This window comes from Macaca fascicularis, chromosome 18 (assembly GCF_037993035.2).
Source record: "Macaca fascicularis isolate 582-1 chromosome 18, T2T-MFA8v1.1".
NCBI lineage: Eukaryota > Metazoa > Chordata > Mammalia > Primates > Cercopithecidae > Macaca > Macaca fascicularis.
In genome coordinates this window covers 71,384,326-71,404,267 of record NC_088392.1, presented here as the reverse complement: position 1 = coordinate 71,404,267, position 19,942 = coordinate 71,384,326, and the positions used below count along the sequence as shown (strand labels likewise).

Below are 19,942 nucleotides of genomic sequence, written 5' to 3'. Positions count from 1 at the left end.
AAGGACAAATACTGTATGATTCCACTTATATGAAGTATCTAGAAGAGTCATATTCAGAGAGACAGAAAGCAGTATCATGTCACTCACTCCCAAGTAGTATAATTGTCAGGGAATGGATAATGGAGAATTTATATAAAGTTTCAACTATGCATACTGAAAACAGTTCTGGAGATAGAATGAACAACAATGTGAATGCACTTTTTTTTTTTTTTGAGATAGTCTCTGTTGCCGAGGCTGAAGTGCAGTGGTGCAATCTCAGTGCACTGCGACCTCTGCCTCATGGGTTCAAACGATTCTCCTACCTCAGCCTCCCGAGTAGCTGGGAATACAGGCACATGCCACCATGCCCAGCTAATTTTTTTTTGTATTTTTAGTAGAGGCAGGGTTTCACTGTGTTAGCCAGGATGGTCTTGATCTCCTGACCTCGTCATCTGCCAGCCTCAGCCTCCCAAAGTGCTGGGACTACAGGCGTGAGCCACCGAGCCCAGCTGAACTGTACTCTTAAAAATGGTTAAGATGGTAAATTTTATGTTATATGTATTTTGCAACTAAAAGAAAGTTAACAACAAACTGCTCTGTGTTGGGAAACTAGACAGTTGAGTGTATGAGAATTAATTATATAAATTAAGAGCAAATAGGCTCTAAGGTAATGGATGGTAAGGAGACTTCCTGGTAAGTATATCCACTTCAGAGCACAGATGTGCAAAGATAATTATATTGGCTAATTAGATGCAAAGGGACACAGCCTGTAGAAGGGAAAAATAGGCAGGAGATCATATGTCATACACTTTCTAATAAGCCTTAATTTTTCTAGATAGTTACAAATTTCAAGATAAAAATAAGTATTATGATTATGTAATAAAATACTGACTTATTCAATAAGCAGAGAAATTTCTTTTTTTTAAGAGATGGAGTCTTGCTATGTTGCCCAGGTTGACCTCAAACTCCTGGGCTCAAGCAACACTCTTGTGTTAGCCTCCCAAGTAGCTGGTAACAGAGGCATGCGCTACATATAAGAATGAAAATACAAAGGATAAAGCTACTATTTACATAACTCTAAACTACCTGATATAAAAAAGCTGAAAGTAGTAGACAAAAACATCTTACTTACATTTGTTACTTATTTACATTTGTTAAGTTTTCACGTTAGATTCTCAAAACATAAGCTCTTAAAAAAAAAAGTAAAATTAAATTAGAAATTGCTATTTAAGTACTTATTGAACTTACCTATTTGTTCCCCTAAGATCAGACACTGTTTTGGTACTGGAGCTCCAAATACCATTCCCCGAAGTTTATCCATTGGAGGAGCTTTATTCTGAAGGCCCCCAAACTTTCCATTACTTCGAATTCGATCTCCATCTCTGGTCAGCAGTGTAGGACAGTGTGTAATTTTAACAACCTATTGTAAGTAAGTGAATAGTAAGTAGTGAGCAACTTATTTCAACTGCTCCAAAAAAATTTCTGAGATTAGAAATGACAGGATCACGGTAGTATTTTCAAAAAATTAGTAACTAGCGATGTGTAAGATAAACTGGAGGGAAAAATCCAGAGGCAGAGAGATGAATTAGACAACTTTTCAAATGTCAGCCTAAACTAGAACAGTGACAACGCAAGTGAAAAAAGTAAATGATGGATCGGTAAGTGGAAGGAAGAGGACAGTCCAGAGACTTCCGTGCTTTGGAACCCGTGGCAGTTAAGTATCAAGGTAGCATCACCAACCCAGTTTCCTGTTAGATTTAAGTTTTTTAGATGACCAAAGGATAGCAAAAGGAGAATATTACATTGAAGAAAATACAGACTGGAAAGCACTAGACTGACTCTTCTAAAGACAATACTATGGTTTTAGGTATGGGAAGATAAAGAGGTGATCATTTGAGAGTTAGGGGAAGTGAAATCATGAAGAAAAAACTGAAGTCATGGATAGGAAAAGATAAGGGTTAAGAATTAAATTCTTATATCAGGTGTGGTGGCTCACGCCTATCCCAGCACTTTGGGAGGCCAAGGCAGGCAGACCACGAGGTCAGGGGTTCGAGACCAGCCTGATCGGCATATTGAAACCCCCATCTCTACTAAAAATACAAAAATTAGCTGGGCATGGTGGCATGCGCCTGTAATCCTAGCTACTCAGGAGGCTGAGGCAGGAGAATCGCTTGAATCCAGGAGGCAGAGGTTGCAGAGAGCCAAGATCGCACTACTGCACTCCAGTCTGGGCAACAGAGCCAGACTCTGTCTCAGAAAAAAAAAAAAAAAAATTCTTCAGAGAAGTCAGAATAAAAGAAAAACACTGGATTTAGTATGTCATGATCTAGAAGAATGTTCTTGCAAAAAAGATTCAGAAAATATTAAAAAATAAAAGTTAAACTTCATGGGTAACCAGAGACGTGGAATTCAAATAAGATATTTTTACTACTCAATATGTTAAAATACACACACACACACCCCTTTGATGGGGGGCTATGGAAAAAGGGCCTTCTTGTACTCATATGCCCTGGGACAGCCCTTCTTAAAGGAAACAGGACAAGTGTTAAAAAGTTTAACATTCTGTATGATTCAGCAATTCTACTTCTAAGAATCTTATCAGGAAAAAATAAAAAATGTGAACGATGTACACTGAAATATTGTTTTAATAATGAAAAGTAGTAAACTTACATGTCTCAACAAGTTATACAAGTAAATTACGGCACATCCATACAATGAAATAGCATACATACATTAATGAAGAACATTGTAATTTTTAACAAGTATAAAAATGTTGTCCAATCTAATATTGGGGCTAAATAGCCTCTGAATTATATATATACAAGATAAACTAAATGTAATAAGATGATTATTTGAAGAAATCCTGTGGTGAATTCTTTGGTAAAGCCAGTATTTACAAATTCAAAAATCATTTGTTTTTATAAGAAATAACAACTTAATTTCTTAGTTTTGGTTTGGGTTTATATGTTTTCTAGTGGTGAACAACGACAACAAAAATACAGACTGGCTTCACATGTTACCACTTATCAAGATTCAGGCAATCAATGTTTCTAAGGATTTAATATCTTTGTTTTTGTTTTGTTTTGTTTTTGAGTTGTGGTCTCGTTCTGTTGCCCAGGCTGGAGTGCAGTGGCATGACCAGGGCTCACTACAGACTCCAACTTCTGGGTTCCAACAATTAACCCAACTGAGCCTCCTGAATAGCTGGGACTACAGGTGTAAGCCACCATGCCTGGTTACTTTTTTTTTTTTTTTTTAAACTTTGTAGAGTTAGCGTCTCACTATGTTGCCCAGGCTGGTCTCGAACTCTTGGCTTCGAGTGATATTACTGCCTTGGATTCTCAAAGTGCTGAGATTACAGGCAGGAGTCATCATGCTCAGCCTAATATGATCTTAAATAAATACACTAAAATGTATAGATTTTCTATTCTCTTAATAGACAATATGAGGGAAGCGTTATGGTAGAAGGACAGACAGTTTGGCTCTCCTTTTATGATGATTCTGGAAATACTACTTTCACAGACAGTTTCTCAATTCTCCCTCAACCTCATGATTCTACCTCATTAAGTACACTATTAAGACAAAAAAAGTCATGACAGCACTTGCAAATTCTGCAAATTCTGGAATGAACAACAATATTACAACTCTGAAATCCAACAATGTTACCAAGGAATGTCATAAGAGCTTTTTCTCAGAAGAGTTTTAAAATAATATTTGATTGGCAAAGTTACATATGACTTCATTTAGAAATCTGGAAGCAAGGAAATCAATTATGTGCTATTATCAATTATGAAGAACAAATACTATTCCTTTTTTGTCACATATGTGCTATAACATTTTTGCAAAACTAGTATTGGTATCTTTCATCAGTTTTAAGATATTTTCAGTCATTAGTTCTTCAAATATTGCCTACAATCCTTTTATAAACTCTCTCCTCTCGACACTCTGATTAAATTTTGGTTAGATGCTCTCTCATTCTACCTTCCATGTCTCTTCAACTTCTTTGTCTTACATTCCATTTTCTCTTTCTCTCTGGGCTGCAGTCTGAATATTTTTTTCTGACCCTCTTTTTAATTCACAAATTCTTAAGATGTTAAACCTGCTCAGTTAGTATTTAATTTGTTATAATCTTTTCATTTTTAGAAGCTCTATTTGATTTTTCTAAGTTGACTTATTCTTTTCTCATTTTCAACACTTTCATTTTTTGAACTATTTTAATCAACTATTAATATAGATATTTTTCAATTTAACTTGTTCTTTTCTCATTTTTCAACACTTTCATTTTTTGAACTATATTAATCAAATATTAACACTTTGAAAATATTTGCTCTCATTTTCAATGTGGAAATTATTTCCATTCAAAAACAATGGTGAAATTCCTCCAGAAAACATTTGTGTTTGCTTCAATCAGATATCTAAGGATACTACTAGTCCAGCACATGAAACCAAATGTTTACCTTGAAGGTTTTCAGGACATCTAAGTAGTATGAATACAGGTTGCAAAGAGATACTAGAGTCAATTGTTATGTTGATGAATTCTCTAGAAAAATGTTTAACTTTTTTACTTTTCCGCTTAGTCCCAAAGTTCAAGAGAGAATTTTCTGGTAGTTTCCTGAAGCAGCTGGAGTTGAGATGAAGGTGGCAGGTTTATATGTTTACTCTTACACTAAGGTTTCTCCTCACAGAGGGGGTGTCCCCAGTTATCAGATTCCCCATGTTGTTTAGAGCCCTGGGTTTTGTCTCCTACCCTCAAAAGCCCCTCGAGGGAGTAAAAAGTCAATGCTTAAGTTCAATTAGTTTGGCAAACGTTCTCACTGCAGAAATCTGGCATTAGTGTTCTGTTTATCTCTCCAGGTTCCCACTTCCACTTAGAATCCTTACTTTCTTGCCAAGTTCATTAAGATACATATCTGAAATAGCATTTTAGCTAATCTCAGCTGGAGTTTCCAATGGCTATCTGGTTTGTCTAATTCATCATTATATGACCCTCTGTGCACTGTGCCTAGTGATATGCTGAAACCAGCTTGTACTGGGTCACGAAAGCCAGGTCTCCTGAATACCACATTCGTATAGGCATGAAGGACTTCATATAGATTGCTGGAAATCATCCATGATACAAGTACTTACACCATAGAAATTGGCAAAAGCTACAAATCAGGGACTTCCACATGCCTCCTCAGAGAAATAGTTCAACACATAACAGCACACCACTGTCTCATACATAGTAAGTATCCAAATATCTCACTGAACAGGAGTCTTCCAGTTGATAACTTATCATCCTATTAGTTAGTTCTATCCTTACTAGCAAGCTTCTCGCCATCTCCAAACTGATTCCATGTTATCATAACATTTAATGGGTATGTTTCTATTTCATAATTTGGGATATATGAAAATGCTAATCACCACCAGAATATTGTAGCTCTCCCACCCACAGCCAGTTTCTGGTACAGTATATTATACTTATTATTAGGTTTACAAGGAAACGTTCATGAAGATGCCAAATACCATTTTCTAATTAGCTACATAATGCTCAATAATCCCAGTAATTTAGTTTTCCTAAACTACGATGAATTTATTATTGCCTTTAAAAAAAAAAAAAAAAAAAGAGTCTTGCTCTGTCGCCTGAACTGGAGTGCGGTGGCATGATCTCAGTTCACTGCAACCTCCACCTCCCAGGATCAAGTGATTCTCCTGCCTCAGCCTCCTAAGTACCTGGGATTACAAGCACCTGCCACCACGCCCAGCTAATTTTTGTATTTTTAATAGAGACGTGGTTTCACCATGTTGGCCAGGCTGGTCTCGTAACTCCTGACCTCAAGTGATCCGCCTGCCTTGGCCTCTCAAAGTGCTGGGATTACAGGAATGAGCCACTGTACCCGGCACCCTATTACTGCTTCTTAACTAGGCCCAAAGAAAAATTACACCAGTTTAGTTCTAGCTCTGCTATAAATTAGTAAAGTGTGACTTGGGCCAAATCCCCTACCTCTTTAACAATTTTTATTTTTTTAGACAGAATCTCATTATATTGCCTAGGCTGGAGTGCAGTGGCTATTCACAGGCATGATCAGAGCACACGACAGCCTATAGCCTAGAACTCTTGGGTTCAAGCAAACCTCCCTTAGCTTCCTAAGTAGCTGGAACTACAAGTATGCATCACATGTCCAGCTCTCCATTATTTGTTCTCAGCCTAAGGTACTCTCATCTATTCTCACTGGTCCTAAATCATCCTAGATGATCCCTATGGTCCCCATGATTCTAGAATACACTATTTACAGATACTGGCTTAGATCAAATCCAGGATACTGCCTGTAACATGTGTCCTTAGGGTCAAAATCAAGTCAAGGACGTTCCTTTGTTAAGACCTCTGAAAGATTTAAACTTCTGCCCTCCTGGATCCTCTTAGCTAGACAAAAGGGCTTCTAAAACTCTAAATGGCATTACCCTACTCTATCTCACCCTCATGGGTGAGAACAATAACCCTAGCAGACATCCCCAAAAGAACCCCTGGCCAATACCAGCTGATATGCCAGATGACAACAGATACTAGTTGCCAGCTACGTAAGGCAGGCATTTTAGAGCTGCCACCATTCCAGTTCAACTAGCCAACATCACTTGGAGAAACCTACAAAGAGGACTGGTATGTTGTTGTTTAAACTTACAATTTAGAGTGTTATATATATAGCCGCAGTAAATAACTGAAATGTTTATTTTACCAAACTCCCCTCCAAAGGTGCTATGGGCTAAACTGTGCTCCCCCATAATCTTTTATATATTTATTTTTTACAAAACCAGTCAAGAAGACTAGTGAGAAGGGGAGGAAAGAATAAAACAAAGAGTTAGATCTATAGCTGATTGTGAACAATCAATTGAGATAACTCATTACCTTTGTTTGGGACCAGCCCCCGACAAATCCATGCTAAAGTCCTAACCCCCAGTCCCTCAGAATGTGACATTATTTGGAGATAGGGTCTTTACTGAGATAATCAAGTTAATTTGAGGTCATTGTGGTGGGCCCTAATCCAATATGACTGGTATCCTTACAACAAGGGAGAAATTTGAATACAGTCACACACAGATGTGAAGAGACGGGGGAAGACAGTCCTCATCTACAAGGCAGGGAGAGGCCTGGAACAGATCCTTCATTCATAGTCTTTAGAAGAAACCAACCCCACTGAAACTGTGAATTTGGATCTCCAATGTCGAGAATTGTGATACAATAAATTTCTATTATTTAAGCCACCCAGTCTGTTGTGGGACAGTAATATTTCTATCATTTACATCAGTTAATGGCTGCCCTAGAAAACTAATACAAAGAGCTACAGCAAATTACATTTTACACCAAAATTACCTGACAGTACTTTTTTCCAGACTGTTTTGAGTCTTAGACAATTTCATAGCCCCAAAACACATCTATTTAAATTTGCATCCTGGTCCATTCATTCCTACATTTTGCCTACTTTTATGTTGCTTATCAATTTGCAGAATTTAAATTGGTCTTGAAAAGGCTAGTCATTTATATATGTATCATCAAATGGACATGATACACATTAAAACTGAAGTCTACAAATTTAAAAAGAAATCAAATACATACCTCTTTTCTATAATGATTGGCTGCATCCAGATTATCCAAAATAATGGTGTCTCCTAACAGCATACCAAATACTAAAAAAGTCAATAAATGAATTTTGAAAATTATGATATTTTCCTTGGTCATATTAAAATATAATGCACATTGCAAGTCTTTCTTTGAAAGAATGCTAGTATTCGTTCTAATTTTATTTGACTGTCCTCTAAAAAATATTGGTAAAACTATGACTGATAAGCAAAATAAGAATATAAATTTTCATTATCAATAATTTATAGATTTGTATCACAAATTTAACATCTGTACAAAAGTAAAGCCACCATAATGTCTTTTACCTGTTTCACAATGTTCTACATTATCTGGAAATGTTAACAAGTCTCGAGCAAAGACTGGATCTCCAATGGGTTTAAAATACAATTTTCCATTTCGGAAATGAGGTAGAGGTCTAAATAAAAAGAAATTTTTAAAAGATATTAAAGTACATGACTTTTTTAATTTTAAAAAAGACAATATGGAAAACATGAATATATTACACATCATTTTGATCATACAATGAACTCCCAATCCACCACAAGTGATACTTCTAAATGATCAGCTATTATGCCCTTAGAAATGGAAACAATACTGACCATATAAAAAATCTACTTGGTTTTATCTGTACTACTACCTTCTATTAGTTTGTATTAACAATATAATAATAGTTTCATTTGACAAGGAAAGAAAAAAAGTAGCCTCTAAAGCTGGTTCCAAACGAGAGTATGAATGACGTAACTGTTCACCTGAAGAGTGGTCACAGAATGACTAGGGGAAGGGGCAAGACCCAAGACTGAGAAACATATGAGGAAGGCAGCTCTATGTCCCCTGTCTCCTTGTCCTTCCGACACAATAGGAAGAGGAATTGAAGCCAGTAGATGATAACAATGGAATTTCAGAGATGGTAGTTGATTGGGGTGTCGGAGACTTTCCCTTCAACATAGGTGTGGAGGAGCTCTAGTTAACTCAATCCCAGTAAGAGAGAGAATACCAGAAACAGAGAGGATAACTCGTTTCTAGAACACACGTTAGTCCTAAATGTCAAATCCATAATTTCCCTAAATCAAGGATCCTTAACTTAGTCTCCAGGGATTAAAGAGATAAATAAGCCCTCCTGGAGAAAAAAATTCTTCTCACAAAAAGCATTAGGGTGTGAGGGGTACATGCCTCTAGTCGTCCCAGTTACTTGGTAGGCTGAGGCAGGAGGATCACTTGAGCCCACAAGTTTGAGGCTGCAATGAGCTATGACTGTGCCTGTGAGTAGACACTGCACTCCAGTCTGGGCAAGAGTTAAACCCATTCTCTTAAGTGGGTTGGGTGCAGTGGCTCACGCCTGTAATCCCAGCACCTTGGGAGGCCGAGGCGGGCGGATCACGAGGTCAGGAGATCAAGATCATCCTGGCTAACACGGTGAAACCCCATCTCCACTAAAAAAATACAAAAAAAATTAGCCGAGCGTGGTGGTAGACGCTTGTAGTCCCCACTACTTGGGAGGCTGAGGCAGGAGAGTGGTGTGAACCCGGGAGGTGGAGATTGCAGTGAGCCGAGATCGCGCCACTCCACTCCGGCCTGGGCGACAGAGCGAGACTCTGTCTCAAAAAAAAAAAAAAAAAAGCATTACCTTTATCAACACAGTAACAATGACCTGTCAGGATTTCCCATGCTGTTCCTTTGAGTACTGACTAGCTGCAGGGTAGCAGATTTTAGAATCCGATAGATCTGAGTTCAACATATAGCTGTTTTGTTTCCTCAATCTATTTTTAGATTTATAAGATGAAATAACAAGTTTACTGACATAGTAGGCTCTTAATGAGATCCCATTCTCCTTCAAGTCCCCATTCCTATGCAATTACAGGCCGTGAAAAGCTTTGTTTAGTAATCTGAGAAAATACTGACCAATATTCTGTTATACATTTTTATTTATTTTTTTGTTAGTATTTCCTTCCTGTCTTTAGGTGCATTTTTAAAAGTAGGCCTAATCAGAGTACACATAAAATATAAAAAAGGGCCTGGATGCAGTGATTCACACCTGTAATCCTAGCAGTATGGGAAACTGAGGTGGGAGGACTGCTTGAGCCCAAAAGTTTGAGACCAGCCTGGGCAATATAGCAAAAAAAAAAAAAAAAAAAAAAAAAAAAAATTTAGCTGGGCATGCTGGCATGCACCTGTAGTCCCAGCTACCTGGGAAGCTGAGGTGCGAGGGTAGTTTGAATCCAGGGAGGTTGAGGCTGCACTGAGTTGTGATCACGCCCAGCCTGGCTGACAGAGCAAGACTGCATCTCAAAAAATAAAAATTAAAAAATTAAAAAAAAATTTTATGTCTTTGTATTTTTTATGTCTTGTGTATATACATTACATATATATGTAATGTATTTGTGTGTATACATTACATATATATGTAATGTATTTGTGTGTATACATTACATATATAAATAACATTTAATTGGCAAATAAAACATAGCCAGCATATGTAATGAAAAATGCCCATTTGTGATGAAGACAAAAATAATGTAGATAATTCAAGTCAATTCTCTGTTTTAGATATCTTTTAGATAAATCATTTTTAAATTCAAGGCTTTGATAAAAAACAGAAAATATATTTCAGAAAAAACCATTACTTTCACTTTTTTCTAACCTTTTCCAATCTGGAAGAGTCTTCTTATAAATAGAATCAAGGGGCAACACCTGCTGACGACCTTGGGTTTCATCATAGATACGACGTGCAGCATCAGTGGTTAGGGTGACTACACAGTCCATGTCACTTGCCAGATGCCAAGAAATAACCATCGCAGCTCTATCATCTTCAATTTGTGCTAGATGTGCAATCTACAACCCATTTTCATAAAATCAAGTAAAAAAATATAAAATCCATTTATAAAAATTTGATATTACTTTAAAAGCCCAAGCCTAGGTAACAAAAACTTTTCTGAAACACATGAATTAAAAATAAATTGTCAAGTTGTTAAAAACTTAACTTGAATATATTAAACATTCTATTCTATTAAATTAAAAAAATTTTTTTCTAAAGATTAAACTCCAGTAAAGTCGCAAATGAGCAAATAAAAATATTAGGAATTTTTCCTTTTCAGACCGCTCAGGGATGAAATAATTAGAAATTTTATTTGCTAGTAATATATACTTTTTTCACATTTTAACACTCTATAAATGGGATCTGTCTTCTTGGTAAAATAATCATAAAGTACACTTAAATAATATACACATACAATAATGCAGTTCAATTAAACATACAGTTAATATGCCCTTCCCTTCTAAGTAAATTCTTTACTCCAATATTATAGTATTCCTTTCAGAAAACAAATCTGAACATCACAAATAGGAATTGTTTCTTCTGCTACTCAGGAGGCTGAGGAAGGAAGATAACTTGAGCCCAGGAGGTAGAGGCTGCAGTGAGCCGAGATCGTGCCACTGCACTACAGTCTGACAGAGCAAGAACCTGTCTCCAAAACAAAAAAGAATTGTTTCTTTTGTTTCTGTTTCTAGGAACAATGCTTTGGAGCTTAGAATAAATAAAAAATTACAAATCCTTGCTTCAGACACAAGTATTCTTTTTCTTTCCCTCAGATCAGACAGGTAATGTGCCAACAGTGTAACAAGGTTCAACGGTGGCATATTTCACACATGTGCGTGAAAACCCAATCATCAACAAGCATTCTTGTTCAAAGTCAAGTCCACCAAGATTGGACTATTGTGGTCAGTATCAAAGCCTAATTCATTGTGCTAGGATGGTGGTGTCTACCCTTTAATCTTACTTGATCTGGTAGCACAAATCCGCCCTAGCAATAAGAACATTGTGTGTCACTTTTAGAAACATCAGGCTGGACATGGTGACCCACGCCTGTATTACTAACACTTTGGGAGTTGAGGCAGGCTGATTGCTTGAGCCCAGGAGTTTGAGACCAGCCTGAGCAACATCACGAAACCCCATCTCCACTAAAAATACAAAAAATTAGGGGGGCATGGTGGCATGAAACTGTAGTCCCAGCCACTGGGGTGCTGAGGTGGGAGGATGACCTGAGCTCAGGAAGTCCAGGCTGCAGTGAGCCGAGATGCATCACTGAACTCCAGCCTGGGCGACAGGAGTGAGATCGTGTCTCAAAAAAAAGCCAATAAACAAAACACATTCTAACATCTATCCTTCTATTCTAATTCTCTAGAAGTTAGTATGAACATGCAAAAAAACCAGTACATGTAAATGAAAACAATGTTCTAGCCAATGGAGAAAGAATTAGTAGAGGCAAATGAAATGTAAGAAGAAGAAATGGCTTACTTGTGACATTTAGATGTGTTTTGTAAAAGAAATACCATGATACTATCATAAAACCTATTTAGAAGGGCATGTTAATTATAATCATGATATGTTTAACTGAACAAAAAAAAAAAAACTGCTACTATATCTTCCTCATTTAGAGATGGGATTTCAAGATATTAGGAATTGAGGAAGAAATGTGTAAAATATCTAAGTTACTTGAGGTATTCATGATGTTAAATACATTTTGAAGTTTGGGGGAAAAAAGCCTCCCCTTGTTCCTACTATATGTCTATGATTATTTATTCCAGGGTTTTTTAATTTTTTTGAGACAGAGTCTCGCTCTGTCGCCCAGGCTGGAGTGCAGTGGCGTGATCTCGGCTCACTGCAACCTCTGCCTCCCAGATTCAAACAATTCTTCTGCCTCAGTCTACTGAGTAGCTGTGATTACAGGCACATGCCACCACACCTGGCTATTTTTTGTATTTATTAGATACGGGGTTTCACCAGGTTGGCCAGGCTGGTCTCAAACTCCTGATCTCAGATAATGCGCCCGTCTTGGCCTCCCAAAATGTTGGGATTACAGGTGCGAGCCACTGTGCCTGGACTATTCTAGTTTTATAATAAATGCCAGGAAGAGTATTTTTTAAGGAAGCAAGGGAAAAGACTAAGGATGACATGGAAGGATTGCAAAGTTTTCTCCTATTGGTTAGGGTAGGGTTTGTACTTCTGAGGGGACAAAAGAGAAACTATGTAAAATGAAATTGCAAAGATTTCCCCCAGATTTTCAAGACATGCAATGGGAAATATTTAAAAAGGAGACTTTAAAATACATTTCTCTTGCTAAAATTTATATGTTGATAAAAATTTTACATATTGTGCAAGAATTTTGTATTGGATGGACTATTAAAATGTGGAAACCATATATTTATATGCTTAGGATCAAAGAACTGCTTTTTTCTAAAAATTGGTTCTAAAGAATAACATTTTAAAACATTGTATATTAGCAACTTGTTTTGTAATGTATAAATTTATATTTAAATTTAAATTCAATTTTTCAATTTGCAAATCTGAGGTTTGAGTAATAATGTACATGGTTTTGGTCATAAACATTGCTACACATTACCCCCCATTTTCAGTAGGCAGTGTATTTGTGAAGGCATATAAAATAAACTACCACAGATTTTAGAGTCAGAGAGACCTTGAGTCACATCTAAGCTCTGCCTTTAACTATATTTTAACAAGTTATTTGAGCTTCCCTGAATTTCAATTTCTTCATGTATAAATGAGAAATACTACAAATAATAGTTCATACGGTGGTTATAAAAGTAGAATATACATGCATAGGCAATAACCAAAGACTCCAGAGTCAGACTACCTGGGGTTTCACCCCTGGCTCTGCCACTTGCTAGCTGTGCAACTATGAGCAAGTTACTTGACCTCGGTTTTAGCTGGGCACGGTGGCACACGCCTGTAGTCACAGCTACTTGGGGGGCTGAAGCAGGAGGATCGCTTGAGCCCAGGAGATGGAGGGAGCACTGAGCCATAGTCTTACCATTGCACTCCAGCCTGGGTGATAGACTGTCTCCCCCTCCAAAAAAAGAGCTGCATGACATGAAAGCATCTCTAAGTAAACAATAAGCCTTGAACTAATACATCTTAACAACTTCTGCCACAGCCCTCAATAGTAATATTACCGATTTCAGTTTTAAACTCTACCAAATCCCTACTGCAATAATGAGAGCAGGTACTTTATTGGAAAGAAGTAAATTACAAAGAACCTGACACTTTTTTGTCACTTTTAGAAGACCCATTTTAAACAAACAAGATAATAAAATGTACTGCCTCTCCAAAGGCTTAATAAACACAAACCTTTCCCAAAACATCCCCACTGCCTTTAGTATAGTTTGGAAGAGTACATGATCTTCTAGGTTTTTTCTTCAGTTCTTCCTGTTCTGATAGCTTTCTTTTCAGAAGCGCTTCAATGTGTGGCACCTATAATTTATAAAGAAAAATTAACTACAAGACCAATTACTCTTGAACCAGGCAGCCCATAATGACAGTGGAGAAAAATTAACAATTTAGATAACTCAAGAATATAAAGTTGGTAAGTAGGCATTATTAAAAAAAAAAAAAAAAAAGACAAACTATCAGAAAACACACACACACAAAGAAAACACAATTTTAAAAACCATGATTATAGTAATATAAAGTTCCCACTTCACTGAATTTTAAAAAATCTTAGCGAAGATATACACTACCTATAATAGGACTTCTCTTTGAATCCGAGTTACACATATAAAAGAATATAAATTTTAAAAATCTAGATTGCTTTTTATTTTCTCTTACTTTGTTTACCACCACGTGTATTGGTTATGCACCCTTTTCAAAGCAGTACTTGAACTGATGTATTATTAACTGCATTTATTGGTGTCATTACATTAAAAATACAAATTGCAATTTCTCTGAATAGAGCACTCTATCATTTTGTTAGTCATTTTTAATGTCTAGTGACTAGACTATAATGCACACGTCCTTGTACCCTAAAACAATACTCATAAAATTCCTAATAAAAACTGCATATTGCAGAATGGACTTTAATAAAAAAATCTTTCACGTATACTTGGAAATTGTACCTGTTGTGTTGTAGGAATGTCAATATTATGTATTTTTAGTTCATTTCGCAATTGGGCCTCTTTTAATCTTGCTTCTTCAACTTGACCTAAAATTAAAAACAAAAAACTTGCATCAATTTCTGATAGCCCCCAAATCATAGTTTTTGGAAAATATTTTTTTTTTTTTTTTTTTTTTGAGACGGAGTCTCGCTCTGTCGCCCAGGCTGGAGTGCAGTGGCGCGATTTGGAAAATATTTTTAAATTCCTTTCGTTTTTTCCTTTTAATGTCTGTTGCTAAAATGAAAACTGATAGGTGACCATTTTAGAAATTCAAAATTAAACTATACATCTTAAGTCTCAATTTCTGATACACAAAAATGAGAAAATAAAATTAATGCAACTAAAGGGAGATATGATATACTGCAAACTCCTAGTAATCTTGGATAAGTGACTTAATTCACGAGTATACATAATTTATACATAATTGCACAAAGTTGTTCTCAAACAAAGAAAGACTTTATAAAAACAATTTTTAGTGCTACACAAATGACATATTATCTCATTACTAGATTTAGCTCCTATTATATTCTAAATATCCTTGATCTTGTACAGGCATACATGAAAGTGAGTACTTTGAGGCAAGCAGTAAATATTTCTTGGTTAACTTGATCAAAATAACTAACACAAAGTCAAAAACTTTACCAAAAAAATATGACAAATGAAAAGGGAAGGGATGATAGAGCACAACTCAGAAAATGTCTTTCAATTATATGAAACATTATTAAGAATTGCAGCAAACGTAGGCTGGGTGTGGTGGCTCACACCTGTAATCCTAGCACTTTGGGGGGGCCAAGGTGGGCAGATCACTTGAGGTAAGAAGTTCGAGACCAGTGGCCGGGCGCGGTGGCTCAAGCCTGTAATCCCAGCACTTTGGGAGGCCCAGACGGGCGGATCACGAGGTCAGGAGATCGAGACCATCCTGGCGAACACAGTGAAACCCCGTCTCTACTAAAAAATACAAAAAACTAGCCGGGCGAGATGGCGGGCGCCTGTAGTCCCAGCTACTCGGGAGGCTGAGGCAGGAGAATGGCGTAAACCCCGGAGGCGGAGCTTGCAGTGAGCTGAGATCCGGCCACTGCACTCCAGCCTGGGCGACAGAGCGAGACTCCGTCTCAAAAAAAAAAAAAAAAAAAAAGAAGTTCGAGACCAGCCTGGCCAACATGGTGAAATCCTGTCTCTACTAAAAATACAAAAATCAGCCAGGCGTGGTGGTGCCTGTAATCCTAGCTACTTGGGAGGCTGAGGCACGAGAATCACTTGAATCTGGGAGGTGCAGGGTGCAGTGAGTAAGATCACACCACTGCACTCCAGTCTGGGTGACAGAGTGAGACTGTGTCTCAAAAAACAAAAACAAAAAAACTGCAGCAAATGTTCTGTGAAGTGACTCAAGAATAATTTACATATTTCAGTATCAGTGTGTGCTGCCCCAGATACCTCCATAGTATGACAAACTGCAGATGTTTGAAGTAAAATACATACAGCTCATTAGTCAAATGAAAAATTACATTACACATCACTCCCTTGGTGATATTATCCAGTATCTTTTGCCAGAAGCCAGAGCTAAATATAAACATTATTATTATGTAGAAAGCCTTAAATTTTCCACAGGTCCACATTCCTAACAGAATGTGTCAGTTTTTTATAAGTAAGCAGGATACAAATTTATTTAAAATAAGAAATACTTCATCTTAAGAATTCTCAATGACAGTATCAACCATCATTACCACCTTTCTGCAACATTCAGCATTTTACTTGTGGTTTAGGAAAGTGGAAGCATGTTTGTGTATCATGATTTCACCTCCTGCCTCATCATTCCCCAAAGCATAATTTTTGTCTTGAATACAAAATGACTTACATTTCATTTCATTAAGAAGCTGTTGGCTGGCTTCAAATAAACTTTTATACATAATAATAGACTGAGATAATTGGTCCTTTTCTTTTGTAAGTGCTGCCATTTGTTGCTGCTTCTTAACATCTAAGAAAAAAAATTGAGATAATTTAATGTAAAAACTGACTTTTCTAAAATATGTCATGATGTGATTAAATAGCTAATAAACACCATGTTAATGGAAAGCAAAACAAGGTTATCTAAAGTATCACTAACAATGGAGTTTAACCATTTATTTCCTAGAAACTTACCATTGTAAAACATGAATGGTAGGATATATGGTTCTAAGGTTCTTGATAAAAGTGGTAGCCGGGGCTCAAATACAATAAAATATTCAGTACTATCCCTTCCAGGACTACTTTCTGCCAGCACCAGACTCTGTACATATAAACAAACAAAAGGGGAAAACAAGATTTAAAAAGAAATCTTTCAACATAAAAATGTTACATAACTCATTATGCTCTGTTTTCAAGTTAAGTGGTTAATTTTAAAGGCCAAAGGCATAGGCTGATCCTTAAGATTCCATTAAACCATCATCACCACTCACCACTACCCAAGACATAAAACATTTTACCTTCTGGTATTGGTTTGAAAGCCAAATGATCGTATCAATAAACAGCTTATGTGAAAATTATGTATAATAAAAAATTTCAAGAAAAAGTTATTTCCTTCACATTAGAAATATGGATGGCTGCTTATAGTTTTGACCTGTAAAATCTTCTTGATTCTAACCTCTAAATTGAAAGCAGTATGAAACAGCTGATAGTGTGAAAGTTATAAAAACAATCACAAAGCCCAATGCTGAGTTTAAGTTACAGCTGTTACCATGGAAATAGACCCATCAAAGTCCCAGGTGACAGAACAAGAGATTTTGAAAAGCTCTAAAGATTTTTTAAATTGTGTTTTTCTCATTAATGGACAAAAAACCTTTGGATATACTTTAAGACCATAACATATAACTAGTAAATGACACAAATATATTTTTATCTGAAATGATTTTTTCCCACACAATTCTATGGGAAACAATGACAGCAGCTGTTTTTGTTTAGACTATAACAATACAATTTACAAAGAAGCAGTATTTTTAAAAAATCTAAATCAATATGACACTGTAGGTCAATCCATGAAATAAAATTATAAATTATAGCTCACAGACTTTTTCCCAAAGAATATAGAATACAAGCCCACCATTAAACCAATTGCCAGTTTCTGAATGTGGTTTTCAACAGACTTACACAAATGCAAACACGTATTTAAAAAATACTGTTTGCATTTTAAAAATAAGTAACATATACTTTATACTTTAGCAACTTGATTTCAGCACTCGATTTGATCAATTCATGTGAATGTATACATGCCAATTTAAAATTTATGCATAGTACCTTATACTATACTACTCATTCATCGGGTGGTGAATATTTAGTACGTTTACAATTTTCAAACAATTATCTATAATATAGCAAAAATATATCTCCAAATGTTTCTCTGCAAATGTGTTTTCTGGGATGAATAATGATAAGTACGAGTTTATTTTAAAAGGCAAGTATCAAATTTCCCTCATAAGAAGTTGTATCAATTTATCCTCTCACCAGCAGTGTATGGGACTGCCAAATTCCCCTTATGCTGGCCAACATTTAATATAAATCATATATTTTTTTCTAAAAAGGAGAATTAAAAAGCAACCAGTCATTATTATTTTAACTAATATCTCCCCTGAGTGGTATTGAAATCATGCTTCTTATGTTTACAGGTTATTTATATTTTCTTTTCCATTAATTGCCTGCTCGTATTCTTTGCCCATTTATTTTTCTACTGGTTTGTCTTTTTTTTTGATTGATTTGCAAGTAGTTCCTTAGGAGGTTTTAGAAATCTGTTCAATATATCAGTCCTCTAATTATATGTATCTAACACAGTCATGCACCACATAACAACATTTCATTAACAAAGTACCACATGTATAATGGTGGTCCCAAAAGATTATAATACTGCATTTTACTATACCTTTTCTATGTTTAGATACACAAATACTATTATATTAAAATTACCTACAGTGTTCAGTATAGTCACATACTGTACAGGTTTGTAGTCTAGGAGAAACAGGTTATGCTGCTGGGCGTGGTGGCTCATGCCTACAATCCCAGCACTTTGGGAGGCTGAGGTGGGTGGATCGTCTCAGGTCAGAGTTTGAGACCAACCTGGCCAACGTGGTGAAACCCTGTCTCTACTGAAAATACAAAAATCAGCTGGGTGTGGTGGGCACGTGCCTGTAGTCCCAGCTACTCAGAAGGCTGAGGTGGGAGGATTGTTTGGACCCAGGAGGCGGAGGCTGCAGTGAGCCAAGAGTGCACCAATGCACTCCAGCCTGGGTGACAGAGCGACACTCCATCTCAAAAAAAAAAAAAAAAGGAAATAGGTTATGACATATAGCCCAGGTGTATAGTAGGCTGTATCACCTAGGTTTAAGTATACTCTATGATATTTGCACAACAATGAAATCACCTGATGATATATTTCTTAGAACGTATGCCCATCATTAAGTGATGACATGACTGCATATAGCAAAATTGGTATTTCTCCTCAATTTACTACCTTAAAGACTGTTTTTTCTAATACAGAATCAGATAATAAATCTGATCATCCAGTGTCAACAATTATCAACACATTGTCACTGTTTCTTTTAATTCTGTTTAAGATATGCTTACAGTACATAAACTGTAACCTTTTTTTTTTTTTTTTTTTGAGACAGGGTCTTGCTCTGTCACCCAGGCTGGAGTGCAGTAGCATAATCATGGCTCACTGTAGTCTCAACCTCCCAGGCTTAAGCTATCTTCCCACCTCAGCCACATGAGTAGCTGTGGCTATAGGCATGTGTCACCATGCGTGGCTATTTTTTGTAGAGATGGGATTTTGCCATGTTGCCCAAGCTGGTCTTGAATTCCTGGGCTCCAGCAATCCTTCCACCTTGGCCTCCCAAAGTGTTAAGGTTATAGGCATGAGCTACTGTGCCTGGCGGAAAGTGTAACTTTTAATGTAGTTAAATATAATCTTTTCCTTTTTGTCTTGTTTAAAGAGGAATCTCCTATCTCAAAGTTTTACAGTTTTTAATCCCTGATGCGTACCTACCAAGAAAAAAGGAAAAACAGAGTAACAGAAATGAAGAGAACTGAAGAATCCCAAACTGGATCCAAGTATAAACGGAAATTTGGCATATGAGAAACAAACAAATGCATATCAGAATGAAACTTAAGACACTGCCATCAGAAACGTCCAGCTCATGTAGGCAAATAATACAGTGAATCTGAATAGCACAATTTAACAAACTTGAGCAACTACAAATTTAGATTGTAACTTTAAACAAAGCAATAACGTGGAACATTTACAAATACTGGTTGTGCTCTGGACCAGTGTTTCCTAAACTTCCCTAATGATAAGAATCACCTGCTTGTTAAGAATCGCCTGCTTGTTAAAAATCAGATTTTAGAGCCCTGCTCCAGACATACTAAATCAATATGTGA

At 36.5% G+C, this 19,942-nt stretch overlaps 1 protein-coding gene and 1 pseudogene across 2 annotated transcripts in view; both read right to left on the bottom strand.

Annotated features, from left to right (window-relative positions):
• The window catches only part of SMCHD1 (structural maintenance of chromosomes flexible hinge domain containing 1), a 150,783-nt gene that overhangs the window by 18,956 nt on the left and 111,885 nt on the right, over positions 1-19,942 (bottom strand). For both annotated transcript variants that reach the window (XM_005587086.5, XM_045377732.3), the window contains 8 exons: positions 16,679-16,805; positions 16,395-16,514; positions 14,501-14,586; positions 13,737-13,859; positions 10,233-10,423; positions 7,900-8,009; positions 7,571-7,641; positions 1,228-1,399 (listed from right to left, as the gene is read on the bottom strand). In XM_005587086.5, coding sequence (XP_005587143.2) covers positions 1,228-1,399; positions 7,571-7,641; positions 7,900-8,009; positions 10,233-10,423; positions 13,737-13,859; positions 14,501-14,586; positions 16,395-16,514; positions 16,679-16,805 — 1,000 coding nt within the window. The remainder of the gene's footprint in view (positions 1-1,227; positions 1,400-7,570; positions 7,642-7,899; positions 8,010-10,232; positions 10,424-13,736; positions 13,860-14,500; positions 14,587-16,394; positions 16,515-16,678; positions 16,806-19,942) is intronic.
• On the bottom strand, positions 11,179-11,296 carry LOC123570124 (small nucleolar RNA U13; annotated as a pseudogene).